Source organism: Diorhabda carinulata, chromosome 1 (assembly GCF_026250575.1).
Source record: "Diorhabda carinulata isolate Delta chromosome 1, icDioCari1.1, whole genome shotgun sequence".
NCBI lineage: Eukaryota > Metazoa > Arthropoda > Insecta > Coleoptera > Chrysomelidae > Diorhabda > Diorhabda carinulata.
The window spans coordinates 1,220,445-1,236,457 of record NC_079460.1 but is presented as its reverse complement, the minus strand read 5'-3'; the positions used below and the strand labels follow the sequence as shown (position 1 = coordinate 1,236,457).

Here is a 16,013-nt window from a genome sequence, read left to right as displayed (position 1 = left end):
GTTTTATTCAATATTCTTCGCAGGGTGATAAACTTGAAGGTTTTATTGTAAACTTGCAATGCTACTTTCAGTATGTAAATAATTTAAGACCTACACACCCTATCAGTCCTAAATTAGTTACCTTAATTTGCTTAGAATAGAATAGATTATTTTGATAAATGAGACCAATGTAGATACATACAATTAGTAAAAGTTGTAATTATCATAATCCTATATGAATGTTAAGAATGAAAAAACAAAGATAATTTTAAAAATTCGTTGCCAAAACAACAAAGTTATTTTTGAATTTTATTCATCATGTTCTTCAGCCAAATGAATCATTGCTCTTGTGGGTAATATATATCATAGGACTCTACGGTTTTTTCCGTTTATTCACATGATCGTGACATCTACTCCATTTTCCGCAATTCAACGACTTTTTCAACGAATCCCAATGTGAAAGTAATTTTATACCTTATTATTCCGTTGTACTTGCTCCCATACAATTCTATACTCAAAATTTGTGCTGCAGATCCTATTCTGTTCTCGACTTTCTACCCTTTATAAATCAATATTCGCAATTAATTTGTTATCAGTATAGTCAAGTTTAACTACTAGCAATATAATTTTATTGATAAGCACACCAATTATTTTATTATTGTTTCCTACCCAAATTATCGCTAAAATGGTATTATTAGTATTAGTAAATATTTAGCTTTTATAGGTACATAATAATCTGAATTTTTGTAGTTCTGTTGTTAGACATGCTAATTGGTGAACGTATGTTTTCAAAATGGAATATGATGAAGCAAGAACAAAAATATAAAAATTAATAAACCACATTTTCTCGACTATTTTATCATTTTCATATAAATATCCATAAATAAATGAAGACTCAAATGATTTTATAGTTTTATATATATTCTCATCACATAATTTTCTGATTTTGTACTTCTATTTAAATCATGTATAGCTTCATCAGTTACATATTTCTTTTCTGTACCAATCCAAACCAGAAATAGGCAAACAATTTTAATCCTTTTTTTCTGTTTCTCCTCCACGCTAAGTTTTCCACTCTTATCTTTCATAGATAGTTTGTCTTTTAGTTCGAAAACTACCAATGAATCTTTCAATTCAGCTTGTATACTAACTGTTTGAATTTTGAGTTACATTCATAATTCTAAGTTACTTAACCCAATTTTTTTGTATATACAGTACATATATTCTTGAATGAATTTTCCCCATTTTTGTTCTATGTTAATATGTTGGACGTTCACAATTTTCAAATATCTAGAGATTATTGATTTAATTTTTATCTAGGAATGGAAGTAAAACCATGCAAAGGAGAAAAACCACTTACGGAATCTATTACAGAAAGAGAATTAGACTGCAGAAATGGTCCATTTAGACAAGACTGTCCTGCAGGAAGCTACTGCCATCAAACAGCCAAATTTGCTAAGTGCTGCCGAAAAAGTGAGTTATTCAAGTTAATGCAAATGAAGTTTCAATTTATTTTCTAACAGTTTGCGTGCCATTATCCTTTATAAGGTTAGGTAGCTGTGTATAGGTATCATCCATAAATGTCATGTTGAGATTTTTAGGTTTTCTGTGCATATAGTGGGTTTAATATTGGTTAAGAAACTTATAATTATTGATAGCAAAGAAACGAAAGGAAAATTGCTCCTAAAACATTGATAAAAAATCATATTACATAATATATGATATGAATAAGAAATATAGTTAAGAATTTTATATATTTAACGCAAAGTTAATTCCACAATTTGATGAGAATATTCTAGTGTGTGGATCACATTGTTTACACTACTTATACATCAACACTAACAATTACAGTGTGTGATACGCGTTTCGATCACTTAATTATCGTTTTCAGGGCCTAAAGGTAAACTGAGTTTATCTTTAGTGTGTCCAGTATGCCACGGTTTCAGAAATTCCCGTTTAGTAATAATCTAGTGTTTCTATGACTAAACCATTTTAATTATTCCAAAAGTTTGCCAAGATCGATCCTCGAAGATTCAATATAAAAATGTATTGATAGGTGAAGCTGTAGTGGAGAAAAAAGGTTTTGGGGAAAGTTGGTTTGGTTGCTGTCCAGATGGAAAAACTACTGCACAAGGACCGAATTTTGGAGGTTGTCCATCTATTTGTGACTGCAACAAACTAGGATCGTATTCAGATACTTGCGACGGAGAAACACAGCAATGCAGATGTCGTCCTGGAGTTAGAGGTGGAAAATGTGATAGATGCGAACCAGGATTTTGGGGACTACCGAAGATATCTGCAGGCTACCGTGGATGTATACGTAAGAAGATTTTAATTTTAATATATCTTTTGAATTCGGATTCAAAGTAGATCAATTTTAAAGTTGGTTTTATATAAACTTATGGATTTCGAAAGTGAGCCACATTTAACAATAATATTATTTCATGACATATTCGTGAGTTTCTATAAAAAATATAGAATTTTTGGTTAAATTGAAAACCAGTTCAATTATTTTACATACGTACTATATATCTATATTAATTAAAATTCATTATTGAAGGTGTTTTCAACAATCCTATTAATATGAAAACAAACGCTAACAAAAGTTCATGAAATATAGTCTTTTGCGTTCTATTTTTTAAAATAATCTAGACTTTTGTTAATGTAACTAGCGTTGTGCTAATTTGATATCACGTTTAACGTGACTAAACTTATTCAACAAATTGTATATCAGGAGTATAACTGAATGAAACAGTTGCAATCAACATAATCTTAATTATGTTTCTACCTGATACATCCATTTTATATTAAACTTACTAAGTGAATGTCAACGGATATAAAATTTTCACTATCAGAGTTAATAGAAAATTTCAACTTTACATTTGTTACTTTTCACATCTTCCATTCCATTTTCTTGATATTACCCAGTTTTCTACACAAGTAAAATCAACGTATATCCATCGCATACTAATTTCCATATATCATTTTTATCAAAATCTTTATTACATATCTCTCAGTTATATTTTAATGCGAATTTTGATGTTTTCTATAAAGAATATCAAATCGAACTAGGAAATATTCCTCTCCAAATATTGCTGATAAATAGTTTGTGGATGATTTTATGTGAAACACATTGATATTTTGGAATAGAATCATGGAAATAAGATTTGAATTAGAAATCATAAACAGGGAGACATTGCTAAATGTCGATTTATAATTAGAAAAAATTTGTATCTAACGTCAAGTATCACTTGGCATTAATGAAAAAAATCCAGAGAGATTTGCTTCGCATATTTATGGAGCTTTTACAAGGAACCTCTCTAACTGTTATTTCCAGAGTTTTACACTTACAGATGAGTAGTCAAGGAAAAAATGTTAAGATTCCCGACAAGGAGGTTTTTCCGCTGGAATTAATTTTCACGGGAGAAGGTTTATTTGTAGGAAAATTTCGTATTCGGACAGTGTAATTGTTAGTGTTGGTGTAGTGATAGTGTAAACAATTTGTTCAGTATGAATATCAACAACGGTTCCAAAAATTCTAACTAAGACAATGTTGCGGTTCTTTAATATCCTTAATGGTTAGATATTGTAATATATGTAACCATAATAACCAGTGTTACATAGTGGTTCAGTTTACAATTTTTGAATTGCAGACCATCCTAGTGGATCTAGTTCTAGACTCTGACTAAATAAAACGCATACGTTGAAATCTAAGCTTTTACAAATCTTTATTAATTACACAAAAACACTACAAATCAAACGTAAATATTGAAATTTCTTATTATACAAATATAATTCATTCCATCTGACCTCATTGCCAACAACCTTTCATAAAATATTTACATATAAAACTTCCTGTAAATATTTCTAACGATAGTAACAATAATACGATGGTAAGATTTTTACTTAGTATTTCAAAGTTATTGAACTATATTGCATACCATCATACGTACAATAACAGATATAACAACAAGTATTAATACCTTAACGTGAAGCACATGTGAATTTAATGAGAAATCATTACCTTTAAGAAATGGTATTGAAACAATTTCAGCATAATAATGAGAAAAAATTAATAAAAATTGTAACTTATTGAAAGACAAAGATCTGATAAAACTTGAGAAGAATAATCTCATTGATAAAGTTGCGTTCATTCCACGAAGTACTTTTCAACATATTAAATTTGTACATATTTATGTGTAAATAAAATAATATTGGAAACACAACTATCCTCAAATGGTTCGAATTATTATTATAGATAAATTCGCATGGCCACAAGTGGTTACGGGAGCTCCTTAACGTAGATCGCTTTCTACTGATTCACACCCAACTTTGAAAAGCAGTTTGGAGTTGCAAACAAAAATGAAAAGAGGAATGGAACGGGAATTCAGTTAGAAATTACTAAAAAGGAAACGAGTAAGTAGAACAGAACTGAATAAAAAGGAGCCTATGCTGTAACATATACAAAAACTAAATATATGTTTTTAATATATAACAATATAGAAATCAGTTCTATTCTATTCGTTCTATTACCCAAATAAACAGAAAATACGAATTTACATAGAAATAAGCATACAAAATTTGCTTAAAATAATTTTCAAGGAAATTATAAAAAATAAGAGAAGCTTTGTAAGCATTATACATTATATAAAAAAAAAAGTTTAAACGATATTGAAAGAATTTACCAGGAGTAATGTCAGCCCAAATTCGATAAAATTTACTTTGAAATCAATGGAAAGTCGACAAAAAATTAATTTCTTCAAAACCTTGAATGTGATAATGAAACAGAAATGACTATTGAACCACAATAAGTAAATAAACGAGTATTAAAGATATTTGAAGTAGAATGTTACAGGCCAGGCCGGTTGGCACTTTACATCATACAGTGAAATGTTATTTTCTCTCGACCCTTTAATATTGTATTCTCTTCTCATGTCTGCTGTTTTGGTCTTACTCCGTTGCATTTCAATTTTTCTGCTTCAATTTTCACTATAGATTCCCCTATTTTATTGACACTCATTCTTGCTTCTATTCAGTCTTTTTCATCTATCTTATAGTATACCATCAATAACTCTTCTATAATTTCCATGTTATCGTTTCTATTTTTATTTTTTTCATTTTTCTCCTTGTTTACTAGGAATCATACTTTTTCCTCTAATTTCAATCACGCTCAGAAAATTTTTGTTTTTGACTATGTGAATGCCAACTATTCTAATTATTATTCGTTTTATATTAAGACATATACATATTTTGTTAGATTATGTCATAGAGTTATTCTACTTGTTAACGAAATGTCCTATTAATTCCATTACAGCATGCGGCTGCTCCACTTTTGGTTCAGTGAGAGATGACTGCGAACAAATGACAGGTCGTTGTGTTTGTAAACCAAGTGTACAGGGTCAAAAATGTACAATATGCACAAATCACAATAAATATTTAGGGCCGAATGGATGTGTAGCAGGTATGTAATAAACCATTAAATTAGTATTTCATATTTTAACAATCTTATGAAATATCCATACTTGTTCCAGCATCTGAATTACCATCGTCTTCTAACCCTTCTACATGTGCCGAAAGAAGTTGTTACTTTGGTGCCACCTGTGTAGAAAAAGATGGACTTTCATTATGTGAATGTCATTTAAATTGCAGTAATGTAAAAGAAACACAAGTAAGTATCTAAACTTATCATATTTTCAGTGAAATATTTCTTTACGTTTTTGATTTTTTGCTTTAATCAAATCTAACATTCAACCTCATTAAGTTATCTTAATCAATCAAAATTTTATTAGCGAGCGTAGTTGGAATATCGAACGATAGATATGGTGAATCTGGGAGCAAATATGGATGGATCGACGGCATAACACCTCACGTACTACTATGCATTATCTTGGTGGACAAGAATTCTTTCTGTGTAGTACTTTGGTGTGGATTAGGTTCAGACAATACGACGTGGATGTTGATTTTCTATTGCTACCTTCTACTGTTGTCAAATACCTTTTGAGATGATTTAACAGTAAATAATTATCCTGTTCCGCTGGTTGACTACTTACATAACTTTTCACAGTGGACGAAGTTTTGAGACGAGAATAATTAGTTTGTAGAGGAATACATATATCTGAAATATTGACTCCTAGTTTTGAAGAGTATATCTTGACGGATCAGTAAATCAACTTTTGACAATGTTGAACTGATTTTAAAACATTTTGGATTATTGCCGAGTTTTAATTTCTTCCACTCTCTTGCTGATAACTTATATTCTATATTCTCATTTTAATTATTAACATTGTCCGTTATAAACAGGTTTCACATTTTATAACCGTTCTTGTATTTTTCAGATTGTTTGCGGCAGTGATGGCAAGACTTACGGTTCTATTTGTGATTTACGCCTAGCAGCTTGTCGCCTTCAAAAGGACATGGTTCTAAAAGTATTTGGATCTTGTAATGGTAAGTTTTTCTGTTAGTAGAACAAATATATAATGTATCTGTTAACCAATTATATTATATTTTTGTTGGACCAGCATCTACTCAAACTTTCTCATGTATCAAGAAGCCATCTAAGTTTAAAATGAAACTTTTGTATGAATATGACTATTGTTAAAACATATGTGGTTAGGTTAGGTAGGTTTTTGAACTGATATTCCAGACACACTAAAATTTCACTGTCCCCCGTTTTACAGTTAAATCTGCAATATCTGCATTGTGAATTTCGATAAATATTTAGTGATAAGGTAAAAGGTCATTCATTTGAAATATAATTAATCGACAAATTGAACTTCAACTGTGAAAATGATCGGTACAATGTATAATGATAAATAATATTTTACTGACAAAAATAACGATGAGGGATGCTGTAAAATAGAATTATTTCATGGTAAGTAAAGTACTAGGTAACTGCTAACCGCTTGTAAATTTTATAAAGAGTAGAAGAGCTCGAAGATCCATTAGAACAGTTGGTATGTATTCAATAAATTTTAATATGACTGTAGATATTTGCAGAGACTTATTACAAGTTCACTTTTCCTCTATCCCTCTACATTCACTTAAAAAATTACCTATTAATATATATTTAGCTTCAGAATACTAATTGATTATTTCTTTAATGAATTATGTAGAGGTATAATATTTTTGACATGGTTCCGTCCCTTATATTAAAGTATTCGTTCCTAGTGTCACATTTACATTCTCATCGTCTAGACCAGGGGTCTCCAAACTACGGCCCGCGGACAAATTTTGTCCGGCCCGCGATGAGCTAGCATACTTGAAAACTCCTTTTAGAGAACATATTTTTTATAACAAATTAAATTTAGTTTACTGAAGTATTCTAATTTTATGTTGAATAATCATTAATACGACATCTACATTGATATGGTCATGGGCTAACTACACATAACATTGTTGTAGGCTTATTGTTATTGTGTTTGTGATGAGTTGGATAAAGAAACACAGACTTGTAATGAGTGAAGACATGTATAATATGCAGAAAATTTAACTTCAGTATATAACTAACAAATGATTGAAATGAATCCAACTAACATTTTATACATTTTAAATAAAAACATAACTTATAACAAGCATAATGACATATGAAATGCTAATGAAATTTATGTAATTGAGATTTTCCACTGACAATAGTTTGTAGTTGTGGACTAATTTTACTTGTACCAATTATTAAAAGAGATTTAAGATGCTCATTAGTTAATTTAGATCTGTAAACATTTTTTGTGTACTGCATTTTGGAGGTCTTCTCACATAAATAAGTAGTACTAAAAACAGAAAACAGCCTACGATACGAGCAAATTTATGCAAATTATCAAATTGTGTCAGTGGAAGACCCTTATAACATTCCAACAAAGATGAGTTTTGAAATTTGTTCCTAATTATATTACTGCACTGTAGATCAATCATTTCCATTTGAAGTTCCGGGGATAGGGTTTCAATGTCAGTATCAAAAGGATTCTGAAAAATCTTAATTTGATTCACAATGGCATTAAAGCTAGGATAGGAAACTCAGTCTCAGTGGTGTATAAATGGCTGTATAAATCAGGAAGATGCTGGTTTTCTCCTTGCAATCTCAAATTCAGTTCGTTCACATGTTTTGTCAAATCAACATAGAATGCAAACTTCCACACCCATGCGTTGTTTTTTAATTCAGTAAGAGGGCGATGCTTTTCATTCAAAAAAATTTTGATCACTGCTCGAAGTTCAAAAAAGCGCTGAAGGACTTTCCCACAACTAAGCCAACGTACTGCAGTATGATACGGTAAGTCATTTTCTCCAATCTCTTCAATAGATTGTCAGAATTGTCGCTGATTTAGCCCAAAAGATCTGATAAAATTAACAGTTGATATGACTGGTTTTACAACTTCAGACATATCCAAACATTTTCCGCACAAAGACTGTTGATGAATGGTACAATGTAAGACTAATAGCTTTGAACCACCGTCATTTTCTACAGCCTTTGACACAAGAGCGACCACTCCTTTATCTTTCCCACTCATGTTTTTGCCTCTATCAGTTGTAATACATTTCAAGTTTTTCCATCGAAGGTTTTTTTGATTAATGGCCATTTCAACTCCTTTAAAAATATCTGTACTAGTAGTTGTGCCATGAATACTATACATATCAAGAAGTTCTTCTTCATAGCTTTTATCTACTCCTCAAATAAAAATCAACACCTGAGCAGTATCTGACACATCCGTTGACTCATCCAAAGCCAAAGAACACCACTCAACATGTCCATTTTTGTCGAATAGTTAAGAGGATATATTTTCAGCGATGTTTTCTATCCTTCGAGCCACAGTGTTTGCTGACATACTGACAGTTTTTGATAAATTTACCTTTTCAGGGCACATTTCTTCGGCTACTGCAATTATGCATTCTTTGATCATTTCTCCATCGATGAATAGCTTTCCACGTTTTGCAATTTCAAGAGCAACACGAAAGCTGGCATGAGTTGCAACCTCTTGTTCAGTTTTGAGTTTTGTAAATGAAGATTGCTGCGATTTCAATCCGCGCTTCATAGCTTCGAATTTTTCTGTCCGAAAACTTACTGTATATTTTGAGTAATTTTGAAAATGTTTTGTTTCATAATGACGTTTAATGTTATATTCTTTGAGAATAGCTATGCTTTCATTGCAAATCAAACATAGCGCCTATTTACTGGACTCAATTACGAAATACTGAATGTAATCCACTGATCTTTGAATTTTGTACATTCACTATCAATTTTTCGCTTATTTTTCATACTATTTTATTTCACAATAGTGTCATAGGAACTAATTTATGGTTGCGCCATCAGTCTTCTTATATATTCCAATTACTACTGTCCAGAAGTGAGTAGAAGACACCAGAACTTTCTCGAATCAACGAAATTATTCTGTACGTGCTATTAGCACCTTCTGTTAGCGATAGAAGGTACTACCTATTTCCGCTTGTGTCCACCAGATGTCGTGTCATATTACTCCTCATGACTCGTACTCTACAACTAATCTAGAAATTACAGATAATGACAGGAAAATTAATAATATGCAATGTTGCCGTTTTGCGGACTTTAGTCCGATTTGCAGCCTTTTTTAAACGTCGCGTACTTTTTCGGACTTATTTTTCATCAGTGGACTATTTCACTTTTTACCACCGGCAACAATGATAATATGGTTTTGGCCATCGGAACTTACTGGAGTAATCAGTATGGCTCTAAGGCTGGAAAGTTTGGAAACCCCTGGTCTAGTCGGTAAATTCTCTTATAATATATCATTGTAGCACTACAGTATTTCACCATTTACTTATACATTTATTGTCCAGATCTCACATTAATTCCCCATTTTTTCAAAATATTACTTCAGATAGACGACTTTTGGGTAGAACTTTCTTAAATTTATATATATTTGTATATGTAGAAATCATTAAGCAGAAGAGAATGAAACAAATAATAATAAAAAGTTTGATTCAATCTTAGTATTTTCAATGTAATACTCAAAGTTGAATTGATTTGAAAAAATACTTTTTTACAGAGGAGATACAAAGCACTGACTGGCCGTATAGTGGGGTAAACTCCCAAAAATTTACGCAATCTGACGAAATAAGTTCCCCTCTATCGAAATCGACACGTCATCTACTTGTACCAGATCCTCGCTACTACTATGAAAGAAGTAGTAATGTTCGGCCTGTTTCATTTCCAGACACAGATTTCATTGGAAGCAATCCTAGATCCAATATTTTATACCGTTATCGGGGTGAGGCTAAATAAATTTGTTTTGTACATTAATTGATAAAAATAAGCTATATAGCTTTTATTGGTTTCTACTTTCAACTGGCTCATTCTGTAATTAGCCGATTTCAAAAAAGTACGATATAAGCATGAATATTGTGAGTAATTGTTAAAAATTATTAAAATTCTTCAATAAAGAAGATCTAGTAGATGTGCTTTAGTAATTTATAGGGATAATTTTTAATTTAAATCTCAGAAATTGAAATAGAATAAAACGATTTTATCATTTGAGAAAAATTTCTTTCAAATATGAATAATAATAATTAGATACTTACAAAAGATCTGAATGATTGATTACCTATTCATTTAGAAAATTTCAATGCTTGTCATTCTATATTTGTCCAAGTTTTCAAGAAATATTCATTGTAAAAAATATATGCCATAAAATATTAACAAATTTATAATATTTGTGCAGGTAATGAATTTTCTCCTGCCTACCGTCCAACCCCTGCTACAGTTCGGGTGCTAACTGCCTTATTGGGCGACCTATGTTCAGACAATACGGATTGTATTATTTCAAATAGTCACTGTGTCAAAGGTGCTTGTATCTGCTTTCCCAGTTATGTGCAATCTACAGATCGCCAAGAATGTTTGGGTGAGAAACTACTCACAAATATTTATACAAATCTAACTAATTAAATTTGCATTAAATCAATAATTTTTATATTTATTTTTAGCTAATTCTGATAACCTGGATGAATTTAGAGCCTGTAGTAGCTTACCTTGTAACAATAACGGTACCTGCATCGATTTACCAGCATCAACTTACGCATGCGTTTGTACAACTAACTTTACAGGTTTATTGTGTGAAACCGAAATTTCACAAATTCAATACGAAGTACCAGGTACTGTATGTCTGTATAAAATTTTACTATTAGTTCAAATATGTAACTTCCAGCATTCTACGGTAAATCCTATGCAAGACTAAGACCTCTTAAAGCTTATCATAAACTCAGTATAGAAGTAGAATTTCAATCCTATACAGAGAATGGTATTTTACTCTACAACCAGCAAAAAGTAGATGGCATGGGAGACTTTGTCTCGCTAGCAATTATAAACAGTTATCTAGAATTTAAGTACAATTTAGGGAATGGTGCTGCAGTGATAAGATCAGTTGACAAAATTCAGATAGGGAACACTCACAGGGTAATTATAAAAAGATACCATAGAGACGGATTATTGAAACTCGACGATTCCGAGGAAATTACTGGTCAATCAAGTGGTTCTCTTAAAGCATTAGATTTATTGGAAGATGCTTTCATTAGATACGTACCAACAAATCACACAAGGTATGCAGTATTTCTATTGACAAGTGATCAAAAATTATTATTTTGGTCTGGTTTGTTTGCTTCTAAAAATGATTTTATCTTGTTAATGTTCACATCCCATTCATTCAATCAAATGAAGTTTTCATTACGCCAAAGATTCGCTGTAATCTATATGCTATATGAAGCTTCCATACATGTTAAAAAAATATCAATAAATTGACCAATTTATTTAGTATAAAAACATCTGAAATAATTGAATCGATTAAAGATAAAGAAAATATTAGCTATCTACAACTCTATATGTAATAATGTGTCCATTATATAGAAAATGATAAAATGAAATAGTGTTAATAAAAAACCAATAAGGTAATTAAAAATAGAAAGGACCATATAAATCAGCTATGGGCAACTTTTGACATGTTGAGGGCCAAACTTTAGCGTGCAAAACGTTCGCGGGCCGCGTTTAAAAGTACTGCATTTTAAAGTAGTGATAATATTTTTTTGCGATAGATATTAGACATGAAATAATACGACAATGTTATTATTGTATTATGTATTTATTATTGACATGTATGTGTAAGTACTGCCAAACGCAGAAATCAATCTTCTTGCGAATTTTCTAAGCTGTGGAAAATTGTCTTCTTCTAGGTATTTTTTGTAGAAATCGCACAACTCTACGTTTACAAATTTGGATTTTAGGAGTGAGTTTTCTTGAATCTCGATTAACTCCATTTGTAAGTGTATTGGAGCATTTTTTACATTATATTTTGTAGGAGTAGCAAATAAATTGAAACATTCTTCCATGTTGTTGAAGTCGCTAAATCTGTTCGAAAATTGTTCCGACAGTAACTTGAGTTCCTCAGCATATTGAGCATAAGCAATATTTTCATACGCAGAGAGCGTGTTGAAATGGTAACTGTTACCAGACTGCATCTGTGACTCCCACAAGCGTAGTTTGATCTGAAACGCTTTCAAATGGCTGTACAAATCATTTACTAACTGTCCTTGTTTTTGAAGTTTTAAATTTAAATCATTCAAATAGCCTGTAAGATCGACCAGAAATGCTAAATCACAAATCCATTTTGGGTCACTCAATTCAGATAGTGGCTTATCTTTTATTTTCATAATGTCTGCTATCTCATTTCTAAGCTCGTAAAACCGTTTCAACATTTTTCCTTTGCTCATCCATCTAACTTCACAATAATATGTTACGTCGTTATATTCAGCTGATATTTCATCCAAAAACGTCTTGAACTGACGATGGTTAAGCCCTCGGGATCGAATAAAATTGATGGTTTTTACTACCACATTCATAACATTGTGGAGTCGAATGGACTTAGAACACAAGTTCTGTTGGTGGATAATGCAATGAAGAACTATCAAATCATCTTTTTGCACATTTAATTCTGTTGCTTTTTCGTAACCTTTTCGTAAGCCGACCATCAGTGCATACTCCAATTAATTTTGACCATGGCAGGCCAAAACTTGTAAATACCTTTTGAACTTCATTAAAAATATCCTCTCCTGTAGTGGTTGCTTTTAGCGGCTTTAAAGCTAGCAATTCCTCAGTAACAGTGAACTCCTTATCAATACCTCGAATAAATATAGCCAGTTGAGCTGTGTCAGACAAATCGGTGCTCTCGTCTAATGCTATGGAAAATGATTCAAAACTAGCCATACGGTCAGTCAATGTTGTTTTTATATCATTAGCCATCATTTTTATACGTCGAACAACAGTTCGTCTTGACAAACTAATTTTTTCAAATTCATTTTTCTTTTCAGGACACAAAACACCGCAAACTTCTAACATACACTCCTTGATAAATTCTCCTTCGGCAAATGGTTTTAATGCCTTTGCGAACCAATTTTGAGCTAACTATAAAACTAGCTTTCACAACATTATCAAGTTGTGTTCTTTGTTTATGAAACATTTGTTGCTGTTTTTCAATATTTGCTCTAAGCTTCTGGATTTTGTCTGTTCTTAATTGTCCTGTCAGTGAGTGCTGTGTAGCATGCTTAGTTGAGTAATGCCTCTTTATATTGAATTCTTTCATTACTGAAATGGATTCATTACAAAGCAAACAAATAGGCTTACCATTGTGCAAGATAAAAAAGAATTCTTCAGTGCATTTTTCTTGAAACTGGCGACCCTCTGTGTCTACTTTTCGTTTCTTTCCACCAGACATCATTTTTTTTTACTTTTCGTTCAATAAACTTAATAACAAACTATAGTTAGTAACCACTCAAGATGCACACAAATTCACAAAGCAAGTTGACGGCTCTAGCCGTTCGCTAGGATATCGCTTGTCTGAGTTATCACCTCGGTAGCTCAATTAGAACTGAACTAACTTTCGGGCTATCCACCCGCTTATATAGACAAAATGAAGGAATAATCTGGAATAAACTAGTTTAGAATAATCGAGAAGCAATAAATAAAATCTTTTGATGTGTAGCCCGTGAGGCGGCAAACTTCAAAGAATTTGATCGAGCAAGCCGAGTGGCGGTGATTATCAAAGAGTGAGGCGGCAAACATCGAAGGTTTTGATGTTTGCCGCCTCACCGTCACTCCCGTGAGTAAACTAAGGAAACACAAGGATACTTGTGTAGGCTATGGGATTCATTAGTCTATTGATGACTCCACATTTTTATAGTCTATTCATATCATATCCGGTGCCGGATAAGATAAAAAGCACAAACAAGTGTTTTCTTTTAAAGATACGTACTAGTATAAGTATATGTACTAGTACTAAGTATAAGTACTTAGTTTAGTGTAATATTTTTTTAATTGGGTTTTTCCAAAATGTCTCGGGGGCCGGATCATATCTTACACGGGCCGGATCCGGCCCGCGGGCCGGTGGTTGCCCATATGTGATATAAATCTTCATATTTAACAGAAAGATAAAACTTACACAATATGTAAGCAGTTAATAACATTCTGCGTCCACTTTTGATTAAAATAAGTATAAAAAAATGGTTCTCACCCATAAATTGACATAATTGAATAATTAAATTGTGAACCTATATTAGGAAATTGTTATAAATTAGAATAACTAACACGTCGAAAATGAACAATTAATAATTATTTCACTTTTTCAACGACACAAATTATGCATTTCTCATATTACTAATAATAGTCAGTATACTTTTAAAGACGAAAAAATATAGTGATTTTTCAATAATGAGTGATATTAGAATACTAGTCTATAGACTACATTTTCTAATTTTCATGTATAATTGAATCAGAATCAGTATAGGCATTTAAATTGAAGATAATTTTGTTTGTTAGGGTTTACGAGAATATAGGTACGTCTAAAGGATTTCAGGGTTGTATTAAAAGGTTTAAAATTGGTAGACAGGATGTAGAAATACATATAAGACAAGAAGACTGGATTTTAGAAGTGAACGGGGTTTATGATTGCAGTAAACATGCTTGTAAAATGTTACCATGCAAAAATCATGGAAAATGTATAAAATTAGATAGGTTGTTTAAATGTGAATGCCAAGCATCTTATAGTGGTGAATTTTGTGAAAACTCATGCTTAGAAGGTAAATGCCATTTCAAGACAGAATGTAATCATGGAAACTATGGAACATCGTGTCAAGAAGTTAATGTCTTTCGAATACTACTATGAAGTTGTTGTGGATGATGTTGCACACCAGTATTATTAATACTCAATATTTATTCTATTTGTAGAGTTCAAGAGTCTTCATGGGCTTACACAAGAATTCAATGGAAACAGTTTTATCCAGCTTCCAAGACTAGGGGGTATAAGAAAAAGATTTTCTATTGAAGTCACGTTTATGACTACTGCCTCTAGTGGTCTCATTCTTACATTGGCCAGATGAAGAATGGGAGAGGCGATTTCATTTCTTTAAATATTGCCCGTGGATATTTGCAGTTTAGATTCAACTTGGGAAGTGGTATAGCTAATTTAACGTAAGTTTTTTCAAAATTCAAAATGGTTTTACTTTTAGTATTTTTTATGTGAAGTTGTATACAAAGGTTCAATAAAAAAGGACTTCATACCCCCTCTCAATTTCAAGTTCCTAGTACAATAAGTAAACAAAATATGTAGTAAAAGTAGTAAAAGCGTAATCTTAAATAGACAAAGTTTCTCTGAAATAAACAAATTTAGTTCTTCCTAGAGAATTAGTAAATATATCAATATTATTATCTTTTGATTTTACATGGTCCATATCAATAAGTGACTTAGCAAAGTGGCTTCAATTTATCCAAAAACTTTCAACTTTTTACCCATAATATATCTCAGTAGGGCTTCTACCATTCAATGCTACTGTTGTAAACCGGCTAAGTTGGTACGCCATAGTACTAATTGCCTTTTCCTATGAATATTCATTGCTTTGGCCTTATTTAGTAGTCAGTTTAGACTCTTCGCAGATCTACACTGTTAAGGTGTAGCCCGAGGCAAACTCTTGAACCACACCATTAAGTTCGAAAAATTCTTTTACCGTCTTCATCCACCTCTATCTGACCTAAT

General features: G+C 31.7%; 1 protein-coding gene across 1 annotated transcript in view; it reads left to right on the top strand.

Moving 5' to 3' along the window:
• LOC130902347 (uncharacterized) overlaps positions 1-16,013 on the top strand; it is a 125,807-nt gene that overhangs the window by 103,134 nt on the left and 6,660 nt on the right. Inside the window, 12 exon segments of the mRNA XM_057814440.1 lie at positions 1,300-1,452; positions 2,036-2,299; positions 5,294-5,440; positions 5,511-5,647; positions 6,315-6,423; positions 9,990-10,211; positions 10,662-10,841; positions 10,924-11,091; positions 11,145-11,535; positions 14,801-15,060; positions 15,209-15,340; positions 15,343-15,451. Coding sequence (XP_057670423.1) covers positions 1,300-1,452; positions 2,036-2,299; positions 5,294-5,440; positions 5,511-5,647; positions 6,315-6,423; positions 9,990-10,211; positions 10,662-10,841; positions 10,924-11,091; positions 11,145-11,535; positions 14,801-15,060; positions 15,209-15,340; positions 15,343-15,451 — 2,272 coding nt within the window.